At 45.0% G+C, this 17962-nt stretch overlaps 1 protein-coding gene across 1 annotated transcript in view; it reads left to right on the top strand.

The window, feature by feature from the left end:
- PACS2 (phosphofurin acidic cluster sorting protein 2) overlaps positions 1–17962 on the top strand; it is a gene marked incomplete at its 5' end in the record, with an annotated part of 48097 nt that overhangs the window by 7870 nt on the left and 22265 nt on the right. Inside the window, 13 exons of the mRNA XM_010296756.1 lie at positions 143–268; positions 2363–2525; positions 3711–3784; positions 4601–4657; positions 7032–7091; positions 8363–8520; positions 10587–10677; positions 11378–11452; positions 12234–12355; positions 13119–13251; positions 13968–14072; positions 15573–15679; positions 16366–16520. Of these exons, the coding sequence (XP_010295058.1) occupies positions 143–268; positions 2363–2525; positions 3711–3784; positions 4601–4657; positions 7032–7091; positions 8363–8520; positions 10587–10677; positions 11378–11452; positions 12234–12355; positions 13119–13251; positions 13968–14072; positions 15573–15679; positions 16366–16520 (1426 nt within the window). The remainder of the gene's footprint in view (positions 1–142; positions 269–2362; positions 2526–3710; positions 3785–4600; positions 4658–7031; positions 7092–8362; positions 8521–10586; positions 10678–11377; positions 11453–12233; positions 12356–13118; positions 13252–13967; positions 14073–15572; positions 15680–16365; positions 16521–17962) is intronic.

The following is a 17962-nucleotide window of genomic DNA, read 5'->3' as shown; positions in this document are numbered from 1 at the left end:
TCCACTGACTGTGAGTTAGCTGTAGGCACTTCTAAAAGCCCTGAGGCTGATCCCTAGGAATGGAGTTTACTTGTGAAGCAGGCAGCTTGGGAGATAATGTCAAGAGACGTAATAAACTTTTCCATTGTGTTTCCAACCGCAGTACCCTCACTTCTTGAAGAGAGAAGGCAACAAGCTTCAGATCATGCTGCAGCGGCGGAAGCGGTACAAGAACCGAACCATTTTAGGCTACAAGACTCTGGCTGTGGGGTCTATCAACATGGCTGAGGTGAGCAGCATTTGACGTGATCTCTGTTTGCAAAGGTGAATATTTTCCCTTCTCTTTAAACCCAGTGTTCACTTTTCTTGTTCATGAAGTACCTAGTGGTATTTCATAAAGCTGTCTTAATTGTAATCAGTATTCACAGGGCAATATTTTAAACAGATTTTACTACTAAGTAATAATATCAGACATTTTCTGGATAGTATCTTGAGAGCTAAAACTTTCACAAGGCTAGCTTATTACCATGTGAGGGTTTGTTTTTTGTTGTGTGGTTTGTTTGTTTTCTTTTTTAGAGTAGGGAGTCCAGAGCATAAGTGCAGAACAAGAGGGATAGGGTCACTCAGGTAAGCCTTCCAACCCTAAGAAATGTTAAAGTTAAAGCAAGGTTTGCTGTGCTTCTCTGTGCCACTGTATGAGAGTTCAGGATCAAGTAGTTTCTCTCATTTTGCTTGAAACACCCTTTGTAATTCTTATTTTGTGACCGTTGGTAATTTAGGTGGAGTTCTATTTGTGAGAGGTAAATGATAAAATTTTCAGATTTACATCTGAAAATTAATGCTGGAATCAAGTATGGGTAAATTATTCACTAAGGCTTTCTGAATAGCTTAGCTCCGTGCTTGGTTATTTCATGCCCTGTTTAATCTGTGCTGTTTCTGTTTCTGAGTATTTAGAGATGGGCTTAGCAGTAGTACGTTCAGCTTAACACCAATATTTTTCATCAGACTGCCTTCTGCCGACAAATCATTTCTGTCCAAAATAAGCTAGTGTTATGCTGTGGTGAGTTATTACTATATTAAATAATTCATTATAAAGACCACTCCTTGTGTGTGGGTTCTGCTTGCCTTTAGACTTGCAGTAAATGGTGAACTCCCTATTTGAATTGGCCAAATTCTGATTTGTGATGTTGTAGCTAACATTTCTCCTGTACAGTGTTTCATTTGTTTAAGAACTAGAAATTAAATACTGCTGTAAGGCAGAAAACATGTGGGCTGATTAGAGCCATCAGTGAACTTCTAAGTGTTGGGCATTTGCTGCTGCTGCATGTGGTTTTTCTTAGGTCTTTCTGTAATGTCAGCTGACTGAGGTTAGAAGGTCAAAAATTTTCAGAGGTTCATTGTGTTAGGAAATAGTTGTTCTCCAGCTCATCTGAAGTCTTCAATTTCAGAAATAATCCAGGAAAATAAATTTTACAAGGGCCTCCCCCTGCTTTGCAATTTATAGTGTAATGTCCTCTAAACAGCACTGACATGTTTCTTAAAATTAAAAAAAAAAAAGTTCCTTAACTGTTGAAACAAAGCAATGAATTGGAGTTGTGAGTCTGAATGGAGTTTAAGAGCAGGGGGCATATGTTTCTCATCAGCTCAGGCCTTTTTAAAGCCACGTGAGGAGCTGACAGAGCAGCCTGGTGTGTGTTAGGAAGCTGAGGTGCAGGCATGGGGAAGCACTTTCTGACTCCGGTGGGGCAAAAGAAAAGAACGTAAGTCTTAGGTTCTGAGGAGAGCCCTGGGAGCTGTAAGTGGCAAAGGAAGGCAAAACCCACACTGAGATGTCCCTCTGCCTCCACTGTTGTCTTGTTTTTCGTGACCTGCTGCTTTATTATCCTGGTGTGGCCAGGTCCTCTGAGATGCAGGTGCTGGCTCTCTGGAAGAGGAATTTTTGCTTTAGGAAGCACTTTGCATCTGTATCTCACCAAGAATTTTTGCCCTTACTATCTCTTCTGCTGGGCTTTAACACAAAATTAAGTTCCTTAATTAGGTGTTCAGAAGATTGGTAACTTGATAATTCAAATCAGTACTGTGCCATGGAAGCAAATAGATAGTAATCAGGTAGTGAAGTATTGTGCCTCAAGGATGAGCTAATCAACTGTCAAGCTCAGAATGCTTTTTCTTTCCTTCCATCACTTCCATCAGTAGTCAAATAACATCTCCACTAGTGTACTGTGTATCGCCTGCAGGTGGCTCCTGCAGTTGCAGGGTGTTGGCTTGCTTCGGTACTTGGAAATGTGGAGTAAGTCTATCAACATAAATAACTCTTGTATGCAAATTATGCAAGTTTAAATATATTTAAATGCAGATTTGTACTGTTTAATTTCTGTCCCAGGTCATGCAGCACCCAACAGAAGGTGGCCAGGTTCTGAGCCTTTTCAGCAACATCAAAGAGGCTGCAGTGAAGGTAGCAGAAATCTGGATCTTCTCCTTGTCAAGTCAGCCAATTGACCATGAAGACAGCACTATGCAGGCCAGCCAGAAAATCAAGTCTACAGGTAAGGGTACAACCACATGCTCTGAGGACCACTGTCTTTCTGAACTAGCTGGAGTTAAACACCACCTGGGCTTAGATGTTTTCTGGGACAAATGAGAACTGGTTTGCACAAGTTGCTGTGTCTATAACTGACTAATACAAAGAAAACCCACTTTGCAAACCTGTCGCTGTGTAAGCGGGGAATGTGGCAGGAGTCAGTTATTGAATTGTCAAAACCAGACCTGAGCCATCCAGCAAGGGTTAGCTGTGTTCTTGCCAGCACTCTTCCAGCATTACTGGTGGGTGTGTTGAGAACCTGTAGCTTCTCACCTGGCTAACGGTGTTGTATTCAGGAGATTCACCTTTAAGCTACTCTTCTAACTTCTTTTCCCTTTGAGTATTCTACAATAAATCTCACTAACTTAGATGAGACCTGCAAACCTCCAACATGTTTTGCTGTGGACTATGGCCTGGCTTAATGAGTGTAAATCCATGGTGTTGTGCACCGTATAGGGAAGTCATGTGGCTTCTACTCATGACAGTCTTTTTATGTAGTACCAGCCTTCTGCTCACTGCTAGAAGAGTGATCTGTTGAAAGTAGTGCACACAGGTGCTTGTATGTTGTTACCTGAGGCCGGGCAGCTCACCTGGAGTGTCATTCCAATAAAGGATTCAGGCTCTCCTGGCATGTCTTACTTGCTCCTTTAAGCCAGTTATGCCCATGTTTGGGGGGAAAAGTAATTTCTCTTGTGGAGAAACCTCTTTACTTGCTGCTATCTCCTGGGTGGTTCTTCCCAGGGTAAAAGGGAGTGGTGTTTCAAGGAGCCTTATCTGTGTGCTGGTCCTTCCTTCCTATTACAGAAATCACAGAAACACTAGGTTGGAAAGGACCTTCAAGATCATCAAGTCCAACCATTAATCCAGTGCCACCATGTCCCCTAGACCATGTCCTGAAGCGCCACATCCACACGTTTCTTGAACACTTCCAGAGATGGTGACTTAGATGTGTTTCTCCCTGTTCCGTATCTCCAGGTGGTTCCCATCTCACTGGTTCTAGCACAGATAGAAGATAAACTAGCAGGCATCTCCTTGTGTGCCTCCTTTCTTGATTTGTGACTATTAGTTGGCCTTCTCTGCTCCTGATATAAGACTGTCCTCACTGTAAAGGAATTTGACAGGATCTCTCCCCTCTTTCCTTCCCTTGCAGACAATTATTCTGAGGAAGAGTACGAGAGCTTCTCTTCTGAGCAGGAGGCCAGTGATGATGCCGTACAGGGCCAGGTACTGCTTAGGGCATGGCCTCTCCCTGTGAGAGCTTCAGTAGAGCGTGTACACTCTCAGCTTGTGCTTGAAACTGAAAGTCTGTTTCTTTATCTAAACTATGACAGTGTGAGACTGTCACCATGTATTTAGCTGCAGTGGCAGTGGCAGAAGGCCTGCACAGTAACCCATTTCTTCCACCACGACGTGATTTATCTGTTCACATGCTTGGACTTGAGCTCCCTTTAAACTCTAAAACATTAGCATCCTTGTGTGTTTCTGTGCTTAATGGTCAGGGCATCAGTTGATTGCTTCTGTAATGCTGATTGGATTCAAAGAGCCCAACTAGATCCCCAGCTGTAATTAAAAGGTCAATGGTGTTTGAGTCAGTCAGACCTGATGTTTTATATACAGACCTGATGTTTTATAAGGTTTTAATACCTTCTGCAAAATAGGTCCTTACGGAGACCCCCCTGGCTAGATGTGAGATGCTTTTGAGTTTGGGTCTTATATGCTTTCAGACTCTGGCGTCACCTGCCTTCCACCTCTTGGAGGGTACTGAGAGAGGAACCCACCAAAATGTGGGGCTGTGACTATCCTTGTTCTTTGAATGTAGAACTAGGGTTGTTTTGCTTCTCCCAAGCTGTTGTTCCTGGTTCTCTGCAGACCTGGTTCACTTCCTTTTCCCTTTGCCATCATGACTGCAATTAAGGCAAATGCTGAAAACCTGAAAGACAGAGCAGGAAGTTCATCTTCATAGAGGGAACATTTTTAGCACTTAAATGCTCGTGTGTCCCCAAATCACAAAGGTAACACAAGAATCCTCTTTCTGTTCAGGATTTGGATGATGATGAGTACGAGCTGGGGAAGCCCAAGAAGCAGCGGAGATCGATAGTAAGAACGACGTCCATAACCAGGGTCGGTGGAAATTAGTTTTACTAACACTGATGGGGTTTGGCCAGGATGTGCAGTGCATGTAGCTTTTATGGGAGCAGTAGTACTAGTCATACTGGCCCAGCAGAGAGCTTGGGGACATGGTCACAGCATGTGAAGAGCTAGCAAAAGCAGGCAGTTCAGGGAGTGGGGCTGTCCGAGGTGTGTGTGTGTGTGTGTGCTGTCTGGAGTGTCCTTTGGCTACAAGGTTAAGGAGCTCCAAAAATCATGTAAGTTTATGAAATTCAACCCCCATGAAGAAGCCAGTGCAGGATCCATGCTCATGTAAGTTGTGAAAGTAGCTTTAAGTGAAGGGAAGCTCTTTCTGTGCTCTGTATGGGAGAGGCCAGTGGGAAGGTTTCAAAATGAAGTTAAGTAGTTCAGTCAGGGTCTTGAGCTTGACAGGTAAACCTGAGGTGGTGCATGTGGTGGTGAGACAAAAGTAGTAGCTGGATGTTGAAAGCTTTGGCAAGTCACAGGCAGCTATCTACCCTCTCACAGCAAGCACATGTACACCTGCAAAGCTGCGCTTCTGTGTGGAGCCGTGACTTGTGCTTGACCTCTCCATACTGCAGCCTTCTGCTTACGCAAGTGTTTATGCACATCTGTGGTGACAATAATTCACAATCACCAGGATGGGCTAGGTTTCTTTTTGGACTTAGGAGTAAGTTTGGAGATCACTGTACGTCCTGTGAGGCTATTTCTGAAATCCATGTTTTGATAAGGTCTGAAATAAACCCTATTTTGACCTGAATCTGACACTAAAAAGATCCTCTCTATGAGACCAGGAGCATGTTAGTTCATATCCTTGGTGTTCTTAGTATTGTTTTCAAGAGTCAGTGCCCAGCCAGGACAAAATACACGACTAGGTTATTAAGCAAGCAACCTCCTTGTAATAAGAATACTGTCTTTCTAGCCCTGACCTCTGAACTGACAGTGAATCTCCAGTGTGTGGGGCTGGTGCAAAACTGGGCTTAGTGCTGCCAGTTAAGTTAATATCAGCCCAGCTCCAAACCAGGCCTCCTGTCTGTCAACTCAAACCATTCAGGCCAGCAAACAGCTCTTGCCATGTCACCTTAGTCACTGCATGCTGCGTGTCCTCCCTCCACAGAGTCGTGCTGGTCCAGGGTGGTCTGTGTGATGGACAGTTTTGCATGGCTTCCTGAGCCAGCGGACAACTCTCACTATTGTGAAAGCATCTCGGCGTCACAAGTGCATTGGGGACAAGACTGCAATAGGGCAGTCTTTGGAGAGTCTTGCTTGAGGCCTCATGGATTTCTTTCACCTAAATTTCAGCTGTCTAGAAGGTGGTTGCAGCTTGCGGGATTTGAGTTCAGAGGTAAAGGGCTAGACTTGGAGGCATGGGGCAGTGCAAAGTGTCTGCAGCCAGAGCGGGAGCAGGCAGCTGGACTTGCAAGAAGAGCTCATTGTGAGATATAGGAGAGTCAGCAGATGAGCAACTTTCTTTGCCCAAAAGTGGCCTGGTGACAGCCATTTTCTCGTCCCTTTCCTCCTGATGTAGGAATGCCACCTCAAATGTACCAACACTCATGCCTTGGCCGTTCTCATCTTCCTTTTCTTCAGCATGTGCACATTAGGTTGGTGAGTGACAGGTAGAGATGGGCTGGGCAACTTGTGGCAAATCTCAACTGTTTGGTCCTGCAAGAGAGACAGAGCTCTTGGGGGCAAGTAAACACAAAGGAAGTGTAGCAGTTTGGCTTGTGTTGTTTTGGACTTGGTGCCTGCTGTGGCCAGGATGTGGGCCATGTTAATGTTACCTATTTTTCTGATAGGTAATTGCTACGGACAAGCCCCACAACTTTTCTGGAGTGCTGCTAGTCAAATAAATGAGCCTGCCAGGCTGGACTGCAAGCTCCTGGAAAAAACATTGCTTTGTTGGTAGAAAATACATTTGTACTTTGAGTCAGTGGGTAGATGCCTGTGTTGGCTTACTCTTGTTAAGAATCAGAAAAGTTGACTTAAATGTTTGCCAGAAATACATTGAAGGGTACAGGAGGTGGTCTGGCAGATAAAACAATTTGTCACCCACTGTGTGTCCAACCAAGAGTGGTGTGCCATCCATCAGGGCCAGAAGATTTATAATGCTTGATGGAGTGAGACCTAGTTTGTTGTAATGCAGGAAAGAAAGTATCATAGGTGTGGAAAAGCTGATTTCAATACAAGAACAGCAGAGACTTGGTTTGTGGTGCCAGGAGTTGTTTGATTTGAAGTAGCAGCTAGAGTACCAGTGTCAGATGTGTCTGGGCTTCTTGCAGACTGGGAGAAAACAGTTCACTTAACGCTTTACTTATGTAATAGTGTCTTTGACTTGCAGCAACAAAACTTCAAACAGAAGGTTGTGGCATTGCTGAAGAGGTTTAAAGTGTCTGACGAGGTAAGTAATTAATTCTGTAAGTCTTTGTCTTGTGTATTGCCCTCTGCTTGGTGCACCTTGCTTTAGTCTTCAGGAACACTCTCCTGTTTCCCCCTAGTTTCCTTAATTTTGTTTTCAAGTCTGCAGTGGATGTAACCTTTCCTTACACCCTGGCCTTGCATGGAGGCTTGAGGGTCAACTTTTAAAATGTCATCATTTTCTAGATCGAGTTTTATCTAAAGCAGATTTTGGCAATCACTTGTGTACCCATGAGTTTTGCAGGCTGCTTTGAAGTTATCTTTGACCCTTTCAAAGGCAAGTAATCCACAGTGTATATTGCATGTGAAGTTAAATCCCAGCCTATTTGATCATCTGACTAGAACAGCCAGGCAAGACATGAAAAACTTGGCTAGGGAACGCAGATCCACAGGAGAGTCAGTCAGCTGTCTGGTCAGGGCTGAAAATGAGACAGATCCGGAACCTAAGAAACCTTTGTAACGTTAAGCATCTAATATAAAAACAGTTAACATCTCAATTGGCTGTATGGCTGTGTGCTGATTTTGTGGCTTGTGGGAAAGAATGAGTAACTTCTCATGCTTCCTTGTGCTTCCAAACAGTCCTGTTAGCTTTGCTGTTTTTCCCAAGTTAGCTCAGCAGAGTCAGCACCCGTAGCTGAGGTCTGAGACATCTGAGCAGCTGTTTTCTGGAGCTGCCATTCAGAAGGCAAGCTCTGAACTGTACACAGGTGCCTGCTCACTCTGGAGTATATGGGAAGCAACCTGTGGAAGTGTTGTGTGACATACCTGTTCTCTTCGGCTTTGTATGGGGGTTGCAGTTGATCCTTGTCCAGGTTTCATGCGCCTCCTGTGGACATTTTTGTAATTTCTGCCTGCTTGGGTATCAAATTGGGAGGTGGTGTGGCAACTTTTTCAGTAAAACCCAAGACAGGTTACACTGTTGGGAGTACTGCATTTCTGTACTTGTTCGAAGAAAACTGTGATTCCCTTAGGGGCCTTTTTAAAGCCTTGTTTATAGAATGGGGTTGAATAATGGACGTAATATATGGTTAATAGCTTGTTTGTGGATGCTTAGTCCAATAGGTAATTCCTGCTTGACCCAAAACAAGCACTTCTCGTATACTTAATGTTTCTGTTGGATATAGTATCCTTGCACTAGGAACATAATCTTACTCCCAAGACTGGTGGGCTGCAGTCCTCAGGGGAGTTCAAGTGACGTGGGACCAGTCTGGCTCCTAGCAGAGTCAGCCATGGCTGCTTTTGTCCTGCGTGTAGGTTCTGGATTCAGAGCAGGACCCGGCAGAGCATGTTCCAGAGGTGGAGGAGGACTTGGACCTTCTGTATGACACACTGGATATAGAGAACCCCAGTGACAGCGGGCCAGAAATGGAGGATGATGACAGTGTCTTAAGCACTCCGAAGCCAAAGTTAAAGTAAGTATATGGGGTAGTTGATGCTGGACCAGGGAGAGACTATGCGCAGTGTCAGCACAGACTATATGTTGTTTCTGTTCCCACACCCCCATCCTGTTTCCCCCCTCCTGGTGCTGGAGCCCTAGTGTGTGTTGTTACAATGTGAATGACTGCTTGTGAGCTGGGGGTAGTGTGTGGGGACCTAACTTCCCTTCAGTCTCCTTTCTTCCTTATTCCCTTTGGAGATGTTCTGCCTGCCCTGCCACCTGAGCACAGGGGCAGGAATTGCTGACAGCAGACAGTAGAATTAAACTGTGCACAGGTGTTTTGAAGAGGTGATAGAAACAGCCAGGAAATCTGTGCTAAGGCAGAAGGAGATGTGGTTGGTAGCTGCCGAAGTAGAGGCAGGGATGGACAAGGCAGACTGTTTTTCTGGAAAAGCTGATAAGACCCTGTGTGGAAAGAGTCTTTGCAGGGATTAAGGAAGCAGAATTATGGGAAACAAAGGTGTTGCTCAGGGCCCCAAGGGACCGACTGCAGCACAGGTAGATACACACAAGCCTGTTCTAGACCAGCTTGTATGGGCAATCACAGCACTGTGGAGCTGAGCTGGCGATCACTGGCTCAGGGTCTCAACCAGCTGCAGAAGCCTGAGCTAACAGCCATGTCATGTCCCTGCCAAATAAAGACTGAGACATGAGGCTGTTGGAGCTGCGCTCATGCTTCTGACTGGCACGTGGTTGCATGCTCAGGCCTTCAGTGTTGTGACGGCTCTGAAACAAGCAAAGCCTACTGCTGCAGTTGGTCACGACAGTATCTGCTAAATGCCAGCTAATTTCCAGGTGTCATAATATCCTAATTAACGTAGAATAACCTAGTTGGGCTAAGAATAGATTGTGAGTCTGGAGTGACTTGTTCTCTATCAGTGAGCCGGAAGATGTCAAGGATAGACTGGGGCAGCAGTGGTAAGTGATGGGGCTGGTGGCTTATAAAGGCATTTAGAGCGTGACCCATATATTGCCAATTGGTAGGCCCTACCTTGAAGGGATTTGAAAGTAGATGTGTTGTGGTAAACAGCTGCTTTGAAACAAGCCAAAATGTGCTTCTGTACACACTGAGAGCTCATGTCCTGTTCCCTGGAACCAAGGAGCTAACTGTTCTGGGGTATGTGATTGCTGGAATAAGAACTTATTGTGTTTTGTCCTGGGAGGCACTTTGTGGTTTCATGTGTCCATTTCTTGTGCTTGTATCTTGAAAGGGATGTGGTAAATGCTGATGCTTGTAGGCAGGTTTCTCCTGCAACAACAAAAAAAAAATCAGTTCCTTAAAATTTGAGTCTTGTAGCCTGGTGTGATGAGATGCTTTTTTACATGGAAGCACAATCTGATTGTGTGCACTACCTTATCTTATTGAGCAAATATGTAATTGGATCTTAGGGCTGGCAGCCAAATCCAAATGCAAGCTGGAAATGCGTATTAGCACCAGGAGTCACTTACTCACAGGAACAAGGTATCTGTGGGGGGACAGTAACTCTACTTGCTGTATTTCAGTCAAGAGCTAGACCCTGTCTGGAATGGCATGTTAGCTTTATCAGCATTTGCACAGCTGAAACAAGAATTGCAGTGTGAAACTTGGCACCTGGTGCTTGGGGTAGTGAGGACATAACTGCTTGTGTGGGGTGAATGTGCATTCTGTTCTGCTGTGGGGAAAATGCTGGACCCACATGCCCACCCTGGATTTTATGGAAACAAAAATTGCTGTTTGGTGTGTAGTGTGAGAGCGTGCAATTCTTCCTGATAAGAGCCTTATAAATATGGTATGCTGTGTGACAGGTGGCATGTTGGCTCCATTAGATGGAGGTCGGTCAGTCAGTGTCAGGGCTAGACAGGCATCCCTGGACTTTCTGGCTTCTCTTGCTGTCCTGGAGACCTCCCCCTCCATTCAAAAGTAGCCTATAAATTTTACTAGAACCGTTGGGGAGCGGTAAGACACCCTGGGAACAGTCATGTTGCTTTGCTGTGAATGTGGTGGCCTTTCTCTGTTAGTGTTTTTGATAATAAGAAACTGGTTTTGCTTTCCTTACTCAGACCTTATTTTGAAGGACTGTCACACTCCAGCTCTCAGACAGAAATTGGTAGCATCCACAGCATCAGGAGTCAGAGAGAGCCATCAAGTCCTGTAAGTCATGTTTCAAGAAGGTTGTCTGTCTGCAGACCTGCACTGTTTCATTTGCATGTGTAAATTAAAGCACCTTCTCTGACATCCTCCAAAGACTTGGATGCAGAGATATGAATTTTCTGCAAAGAAAACATGTTTGTTGTTTTGGTGTTTTGGTTTGGAGGGAGGGGGGTGGGTTTGTTGGTGGTATTTTGTTTTTTAAAGCAAATATTGTGTTAACGTATGGGGACATCTTCAGGTTATGTATTGAATACTTGCTAATGGTATGAATATCTCCAGATTCCCGTGTACTTGAAATGACTGCCAGGATGGGAGATGTTGCCTGGGAGTTTTAGGGACTCATTGACACTGTTTGGAGGAGTAGCTTACTGTTGTTGGGATACTTCCATGGTGGCTGGGAGTGAATGCTGAGGGGCAGCTCACCGCCTTTTCCATCCCCTCATGGATGGGCATATCGGGCACATGAGTCCTATTCCAAGGGCACTTCCCTCTACTGTGTATTGTGCATTGGCTACTGCTTTGCCACATCCCACACTAATGTGTTTGGGCCTGATGTGACCAAGAAGCACTCCTGGTCATCCTGCAGAGCTGTGCAATGTTTAAATGGAGAAATGTGTCTTTTGAACAGCCTGATCCAGAGAGTGTGGCTGAAAACTGTGCTGGTGTCATACCTCCTAATGATTGTTCTCCTCTCAAGCAGGTAGAAGTGCCTGAGAAGACAAAGAGTCTTGGAACCAAACATGCAGGCGACAGTATTTCTGACACTGTCTCTTACGTAAGTTGAAAACGCACTTGTTAACGTTCCTCCTGGCAGTTTGGGTGTCAACTGTGAACTACATTCTGTGGCATGGGTCTGTCCCTCCATATAGTTGCATGTGCAACACAACTTATGTAGGTAACATTAGCTGCAGTGAAGATAAAGGTGAGCTCTCCTCCTGACCTTAGTTGTTGGAGGTTCTTGTCTTTCAGCCTTTTGAAACTGAAATTCTTTGTGACTTTCTGTTTAAACAGCCTTTTTCTTGATTTGAGGAAGGCTGGCCCAAGGTATGCTACCAAGCATGTGTATTGTCCTGAAAAGTGTTCTCAGGGCTCTTCCATTTTATCAGACAGAAGTATTACTTCAAGCTGAATTGGCAGAAATCAAGCTAGTCCTGGGGTAAAAATCCCAAAGCTCAAGTTGCTCTACTGGGGACATGTGGTTTGTAACAGTTCTACCCTGTCTTTTTCTCTCTCTGCTAGCCCATGTGAGTAAGCTGAATTAATCTGCATTGCATGAGGAGGCATGTCCTTGCCTTTGAGCTGGGAGAGTGCCTATTCCAACTAGTGTACCTGAGCACCTTTCCTACCCGCAGCTCCCTTGTGAGGCAGAGCTGGGAACGGGTAGCCCAAGATAGCCTGTATTGGCTTCTCCCTTTTGGCAGTGAGTAGCATGTCTGGAAGAGGCAGGCTGAATGGGCCCCAGGCAAAGCCAAGCTGGCGTGCCTCCTGCCAGCCCTTGCGGTGGTGAGACAGAGGGAAGGGTTTGTTCCTGATGACTGTTCCCTGTGTTTTTGCAGGAGTCTAACCAGCAAGCTGAGGTCCAGGAAGCTGAACTACCCACACCTGATGTGTTTGTTGAGAAGCTCCCACCCAGCGGGAAGATCACTAAGACAGAGTCCCTCATTATCCCGTCCACCAGGTAGAGTAGTGACACAGCATTGTGCCTGCTTGCAGGGCTGCTCGGGAAGTCGCAGACAGCTTTCTAACGTTTGTTCAGGCAATGGTCTTTAAGCCATTGACTGCAAGGACAACCTGCTTGTGTTCAGGTACCTAAGTGATGGGTCTTGAGCACTTAAATGAATACTCAGAACCCTGAAGGGCAGCATTGCTCTGAGGTTGCTCCTGTCTCCTGTGTTGTATCTGCTCCATTGTCCAAGGAAGTTTTTTTTAAAACCCTGGAGCTGCTTGCTCAAAGATACTGTTGCTAAGTCAACGTCTGATGCAGATTTTGGCCTTAAAGGTGGTTGTCAAGTCTAACGTATGTCCTGTTAAACCTTCTCAAATAGGGTAGCAAATGTGGGCTTCAGCAACCCCACCATATAGTTTCTCCGGTCATTTGCAAACAAATAGATGCTCTTTTGAAGAGGTATCTCTGTGCCGCTTTTGGGTGTGTGACTGCAGTTTGCATGGCTGGATCCTATTACGCTGGTGTAGCAATAGCAGGGTGGTGGTGTGGGTCTTAGCTTGGGCTGTGGACATCTGTCTGGGACTCCTGGGAAGCTGAACCATGTGCTGTGCACTATCAGAAGCAGTATTAGCAGCTCTCAAGCTAGCTCAGACCCATGTGCACAGTTCCCCAGTGCCTCTACTCACATTGCTGCCAGACTGGGTGATTTCACACTTGGGGGATGTATCTCTCGGATACAAGCCAGCTCTAGAATGCAAGTACATCTCTCTAGCAGGTCTGAAGGGAAGCAGACGGGACGTCGGGGAAGGAGCACATCTCTGAAGGAGAGGCAGCCAGTGAGGCCGCAGAACGAGAGAGCGAACAGTCTGGACAATGAACGCTCTCCAGACACCCGACACCACTTACAGGTGTGAAAAGATTGCTGTCTCTCCAGCCACTCATAGTTTTCAGTCTTCTCCAATTGTCTCCTGTGGTCCCTTTCCTTCTGGTCCAAGTGCTGTCCCTGCTGGAAAGGAACTGGGCCCTGTGGCTTCAGGAAGGAGGGAATTTATGTCTTGGCTGATACTCTATCTTCCATCCAGTCTGCTGGCTTTTGCCAGCTTGTTGCTTTGTCATCCTGCCATAAAGTGAAAACACTGGAACAGACTGTTATGATGAGAAATTAATAAGGATGTGTTGAGGAATTTCTTCCTTTGAAATTGCTAGGGATTGCAAAAGGAGACTGACTTGTGCGGAGCATATGTGCCATGCTTTTGTTAGCTGCAGGACTCAATTCCCTCCTTGAAGGAGATTGTTTCTGGCTTCTGTGAATCCAAAATTCCTTGGGCTACTGTTTGTTGGTATAAAGTGATATAAGTAAAAGTGTATGGCAGAAGAAGTAACGGCAAACAAAACCAAGGTGGTTAATAGAGGAACCTGCAGAATACTGCAGTAATGAAGAAGCTGATAATTATTGTGTCAGTCCCAGCAGCCAGCATGGCTGCTAGACTGCCTTTGCTGGTGAGGTGACTGAGCACTGTCCAGCCATGCACAGCCACCTCTCATGAATTGCAAGAGATGGAGCTGATGGCTTGATGATTACAGCTGACATCTACTGTTCTCTTCTCTGTGTCGTTATTTTCAGATCCCCAGGAAAACAGTGTATGACCAACTAAATCACATCCTGGTTTCCGATGACCAGCTGCCAGAAAACATTATTCTTGTCAATACTTCTGACTGGCAAGGCCAGGTAAAGGCAGGAGACGTTACCTGAAGCACAGTTCTCCTTCACCGTTCCTCCTCAGGAATGGACAGGCCTTGAGTTCTACCACTAACCAAGTAGGTTCTGCTGCTTGGTTGGAAGAACAGTGGTGGTGCGTGGGGGCTGACAGCATACTGAGTGTTCAGTGCCTACAGATGGGATTTCGCTTGACCAGGAGATGCTGTGGATCTTGTTAAGCTTTGCCACCTGAGTCTTTCCACAGGTGGTTTTTTTTTTTCTCTCCTATGAAATGCCATTCCTTCTGGCTAGCAGCACACTGGGAATGGCTTCTCAGCTGTGATAGACTGGGACAAAGGAAACAGGGACAACTGATCTGTGGTTTAGGCTGAGATTTCTAGGCATGGGTGGTGAACACCAGAGAAAATATTTCAGGTCAGATCTGTTGCTTTGCATGCACACTTGTGATTCCTGATTGCAGGTATGTCACCCCATCTTTTCTGAGTCATAGTTGTGTTAAGGAGAACTCATAGCGGTGCTTTCTTATGCCGGCAATGTGGGGCCATTTGTTATGGGTTTGGAACAAGTTTTGCCCCTTTTGGAACCTTAGTCTGAGAAAGCAATAAAATATATATGGAAGAGGATCAATAAACATGGGCTGGGTGACTGTTGCCTGTAGAACTTGTGCCAGGCTCATGGAGTTACATTGTCTGGTTTGGCGTTCTGCTTTTGGAAGAACTAGGGTCTCAATGTCTGAGAAAACAAAAATACTAGCTGAGCTACTGGTTATGGTTTCTCTATATTTGGAAGATAAAGAAATGCCTTCTAGAAATGGACAGAAAATGTTGTAGGTCATCTTCCAGTAGTTTTTTCAGCTTGTGCCTGCAGTATCAGAGCATGTGAAGATAGTGTTGGCTGGGGTGTATAGATTAGTAGTGCAGAATTTGAAAGTGTGATTATCATTGAGTCTCATCAATATTATGTCCATGTATACCCGAGGTGTGTTAACTTGTTTCCTGTTAGCTGCGTGGAGGGGAAACAGTCCCTCATGAGGAACCGTGTTCGTAGCACCCTTCCCTTTTTTTAGCACTTGAGGGTGGGCAGAACAGTGCATTTCTTTAAGTCCTTTTGAAATTGGAGAGAAATGCAACTGCAGTTCCAGAAGCAAGTGAGTAGACAGCATCTGCTCTTACCCAGTGCTGTCTGCCAGGTGAATGACCTGCTGCTGCTGCCCTGCTCTCTGCAGCCATAAAAACCCTGTTGTTCTAGAGTTGTCGTTGCCATGTTTTGGATATAGTATTGGTCTTTGTCAAGAAGGTGCAATATTTCCATTTTTCTAGAGGAAGAGTTTTCTTTTGGATGATGTACATCAAGGAAGGATATTTGGGAAATCGTTGTATCACAAACTGGACATGGGAAGAGTGCCCACGCTTGGATGTGAGAATACCTAGGAGGCTGGGGGAGGCAGATTTTCTTCTTGTGGTAAACTGTACCAAAAAAAGGACTGTAAATATTCTGTTCTCTCCTCAGTACCTATCAGATGTCTTGCAAAAGCATACCTTGCCAGTGGTCTGCACATGCTCCTCAGCTGATATTCAGGCAGCTTTCAGCACTATTGTCTCCAGGATACAGAGATAGTAAGTTCTCACCTTGCTTGTGTTGTTTGAGTCTCAGCTCTAAAAGCCTTGTCAGCTCCTGTGCCCCAGTGCCCAGGGAGTTTTCCATCCAATAGCTAAGAAACACTCTTCTCTTCCAATACTTCTGCCCAATCCACTCCCCTGAAGTCTGAGTTATGTGGCTTTTCAGCACCCATCAGCCCTGTTGCTGTTCCGCCATGTGTGTGGGCATGCAAGTCTCCTTTCAATGACGCCAGTGATTTTAGAAGATTGTGCTTTGGAGGCTGCCTCATAGGTCAGATCTAATAACCAGTAAAGCATGCAAAGCTAGTAGGTGGGTTTTTAAATAATTCTTGCTTCCCCCCCCAAGTAATTCCCAGATTAATTCTTCGAGGCATTCCCCAGATACCCGCTGAGGGCTGCGGGTACCCGAGTGTGTTCTCTGACACAGCAGTTAGTTGCAATAGGTACATCCTAACCTAAATAGTTGAGTCCAACCCTTTAGATACAAGGAGACAAATTATGAAAGTACTGTACAATGTTGCATTTTACTAATAATGTTTTAAGATGCTGATAATCATTGTGATACTGCCTTGTGTATCGAACGAGCTGTCTTCTGTGGTTGTGATTAACCAATTTTTTTTACTTGTTCTGAAATAGCTGATTGAAAGCACAATTATGAGTATGTTTCCTCTTTTTCTGTCTAGCTGTAACTGCAATTCACAGCCTCCAAACCCAATTAAAATTGCAGTGGCCGGAGCCCAGAATTACCTCAGTGCTGTATTGAGGCTCTTTGTAGAGCAGCTGTCTCACAAAACCCCAGACTGGCTCGGCTACATGAGATTTTTGATCATCCCTCTAGGTAATTAAGAAACAAATTTTTTCATAGAAAGATGAATGGGTTAAATGTGATGTGTTCCCTCAGGAGAAGCCCTCCTGGAAGCTTTGGCTAGGTATATGACTGTTAAATGACGTCATGCTGTCTTAGTATTATGTAATGCTTGTGTTGCTGCTCTTGCGTGAGTGAATTTCATCTTTACATTCTTGATGCCAAAGTCTGCGTGTAAACCTTTTGTTTGAAGCAAGAGGTTGAGTATTTCCTCACCATACAGGGAGGCTGTCATGTATCTTTTTATAATGGTACAACGAATGCATAGAATAATGTTCCGGAAGCCCTTTGCCTGGCTGAAATCTTAAATTCATTGAGCACTGTGTTTCCCAAAGCGATAACTGTTCTGGCCTCCCTGAGGCTGACACAGAGAATGTTTATGGAGGAGGGGGTTGAAAATTTTTTTAAAGGCTCTGAAACCACTGAGAGTTTAAATTATTCAAATTACATGTATCTTTCAACCTTTTCTTTATGTGCTGTTCTCCTCGGGTTTTTCCCCACAGTTTTTCAGCACCTTCTCTCTGCCTTTCCAGCAGCTCAACAAGCCTGCCTGGCTGGAATGTTGCCCAGCTGGGATTGCTTGTGTTGGGGGAAGTAGAGTGGGCTGATGGTAATGTTAGAGGTCTTGCTGTAGTCAGAAACGTGAGGAATGTTGTAGTGGTGAGGCCTGGGAAGCCAAGCAGTCACTGCTGCTTGTGGGCAGGGGCATCTGGGCAATGTTGGTGGTGTAAGGGTGTGATGCCAGAAGCTGGTCTAGTCTGAGACTTGGCTTGTGTGAACAGGGCACTTGGGTGATGTAGGCAACAGAAAACTTGAAAAGCACTTTCTCAGTATTTTCTGATCTTTGAGGTTTGGGACCAGCTGATGGCAGTTGCTATAGGAGTCAGAAGGTGCTGCCCAGCACCATGAACAGTGGGGTTAGGTTGTCGATTCAGTGGTGGGATTTGCAGAAGTCAAATGAAAAAGGCAGAGGAAGAAAGCTGGATCCTTCTGTAAGGAAGGCATTTAGTTTCCAATATGGTTGGCAGGAAGAGGAGAGACCAACCTTTAGGGGGTAAAAACAAACAAAAATTTCTGGAGGGTTAAATGTGCTTTGAATGAGAGTCTGTGTGACTGAGGACTTTGGTCCTCACATGCTGACTGTCTCCTAGCCTCAGAAGAACAGTTTTCTGTCCTGCAGTCTTTAATGATCTGAAAATATTCTCTCTTAGGAAGTGAAACACAAGATTTAGCCAGTGTGGTTTTGGGGTTGTTTTTTTAATCAAAAAACTTTCTTTCATAATTAAAAAAAAAAAAAAACAAAAAACAAAAAAACAAAGCACTTTGATAATAGAACTGCTTCAGAACTGTGAATGCTTTTTAAATGTACTTTAAATACAGAACCTTCTCTAACAGGGTCTTTCCCATAGAAGTCT

Source organism: Phaethon lepturus, unplaced genomic scaffold (assembly GCF_000687285.1).
Source record: "Phaethon lepturus isolate BGI_N335 unplaced genomic scaffold, ASM68728v1 scaffold31590, whole genome shotgun sequence".
NCBI classification, from domain to species: Eukaryota; Metazoa; Chordata; class Aves; order Phaethontiformes; family Phaethontidae; genus Phaethon; species Phaethon lepturus.
The sequence above is the reverse complement of the archived record's forward strand: the minus strand, read 5'-3'. Positions and strand labels throughout refer to the sequence as shown.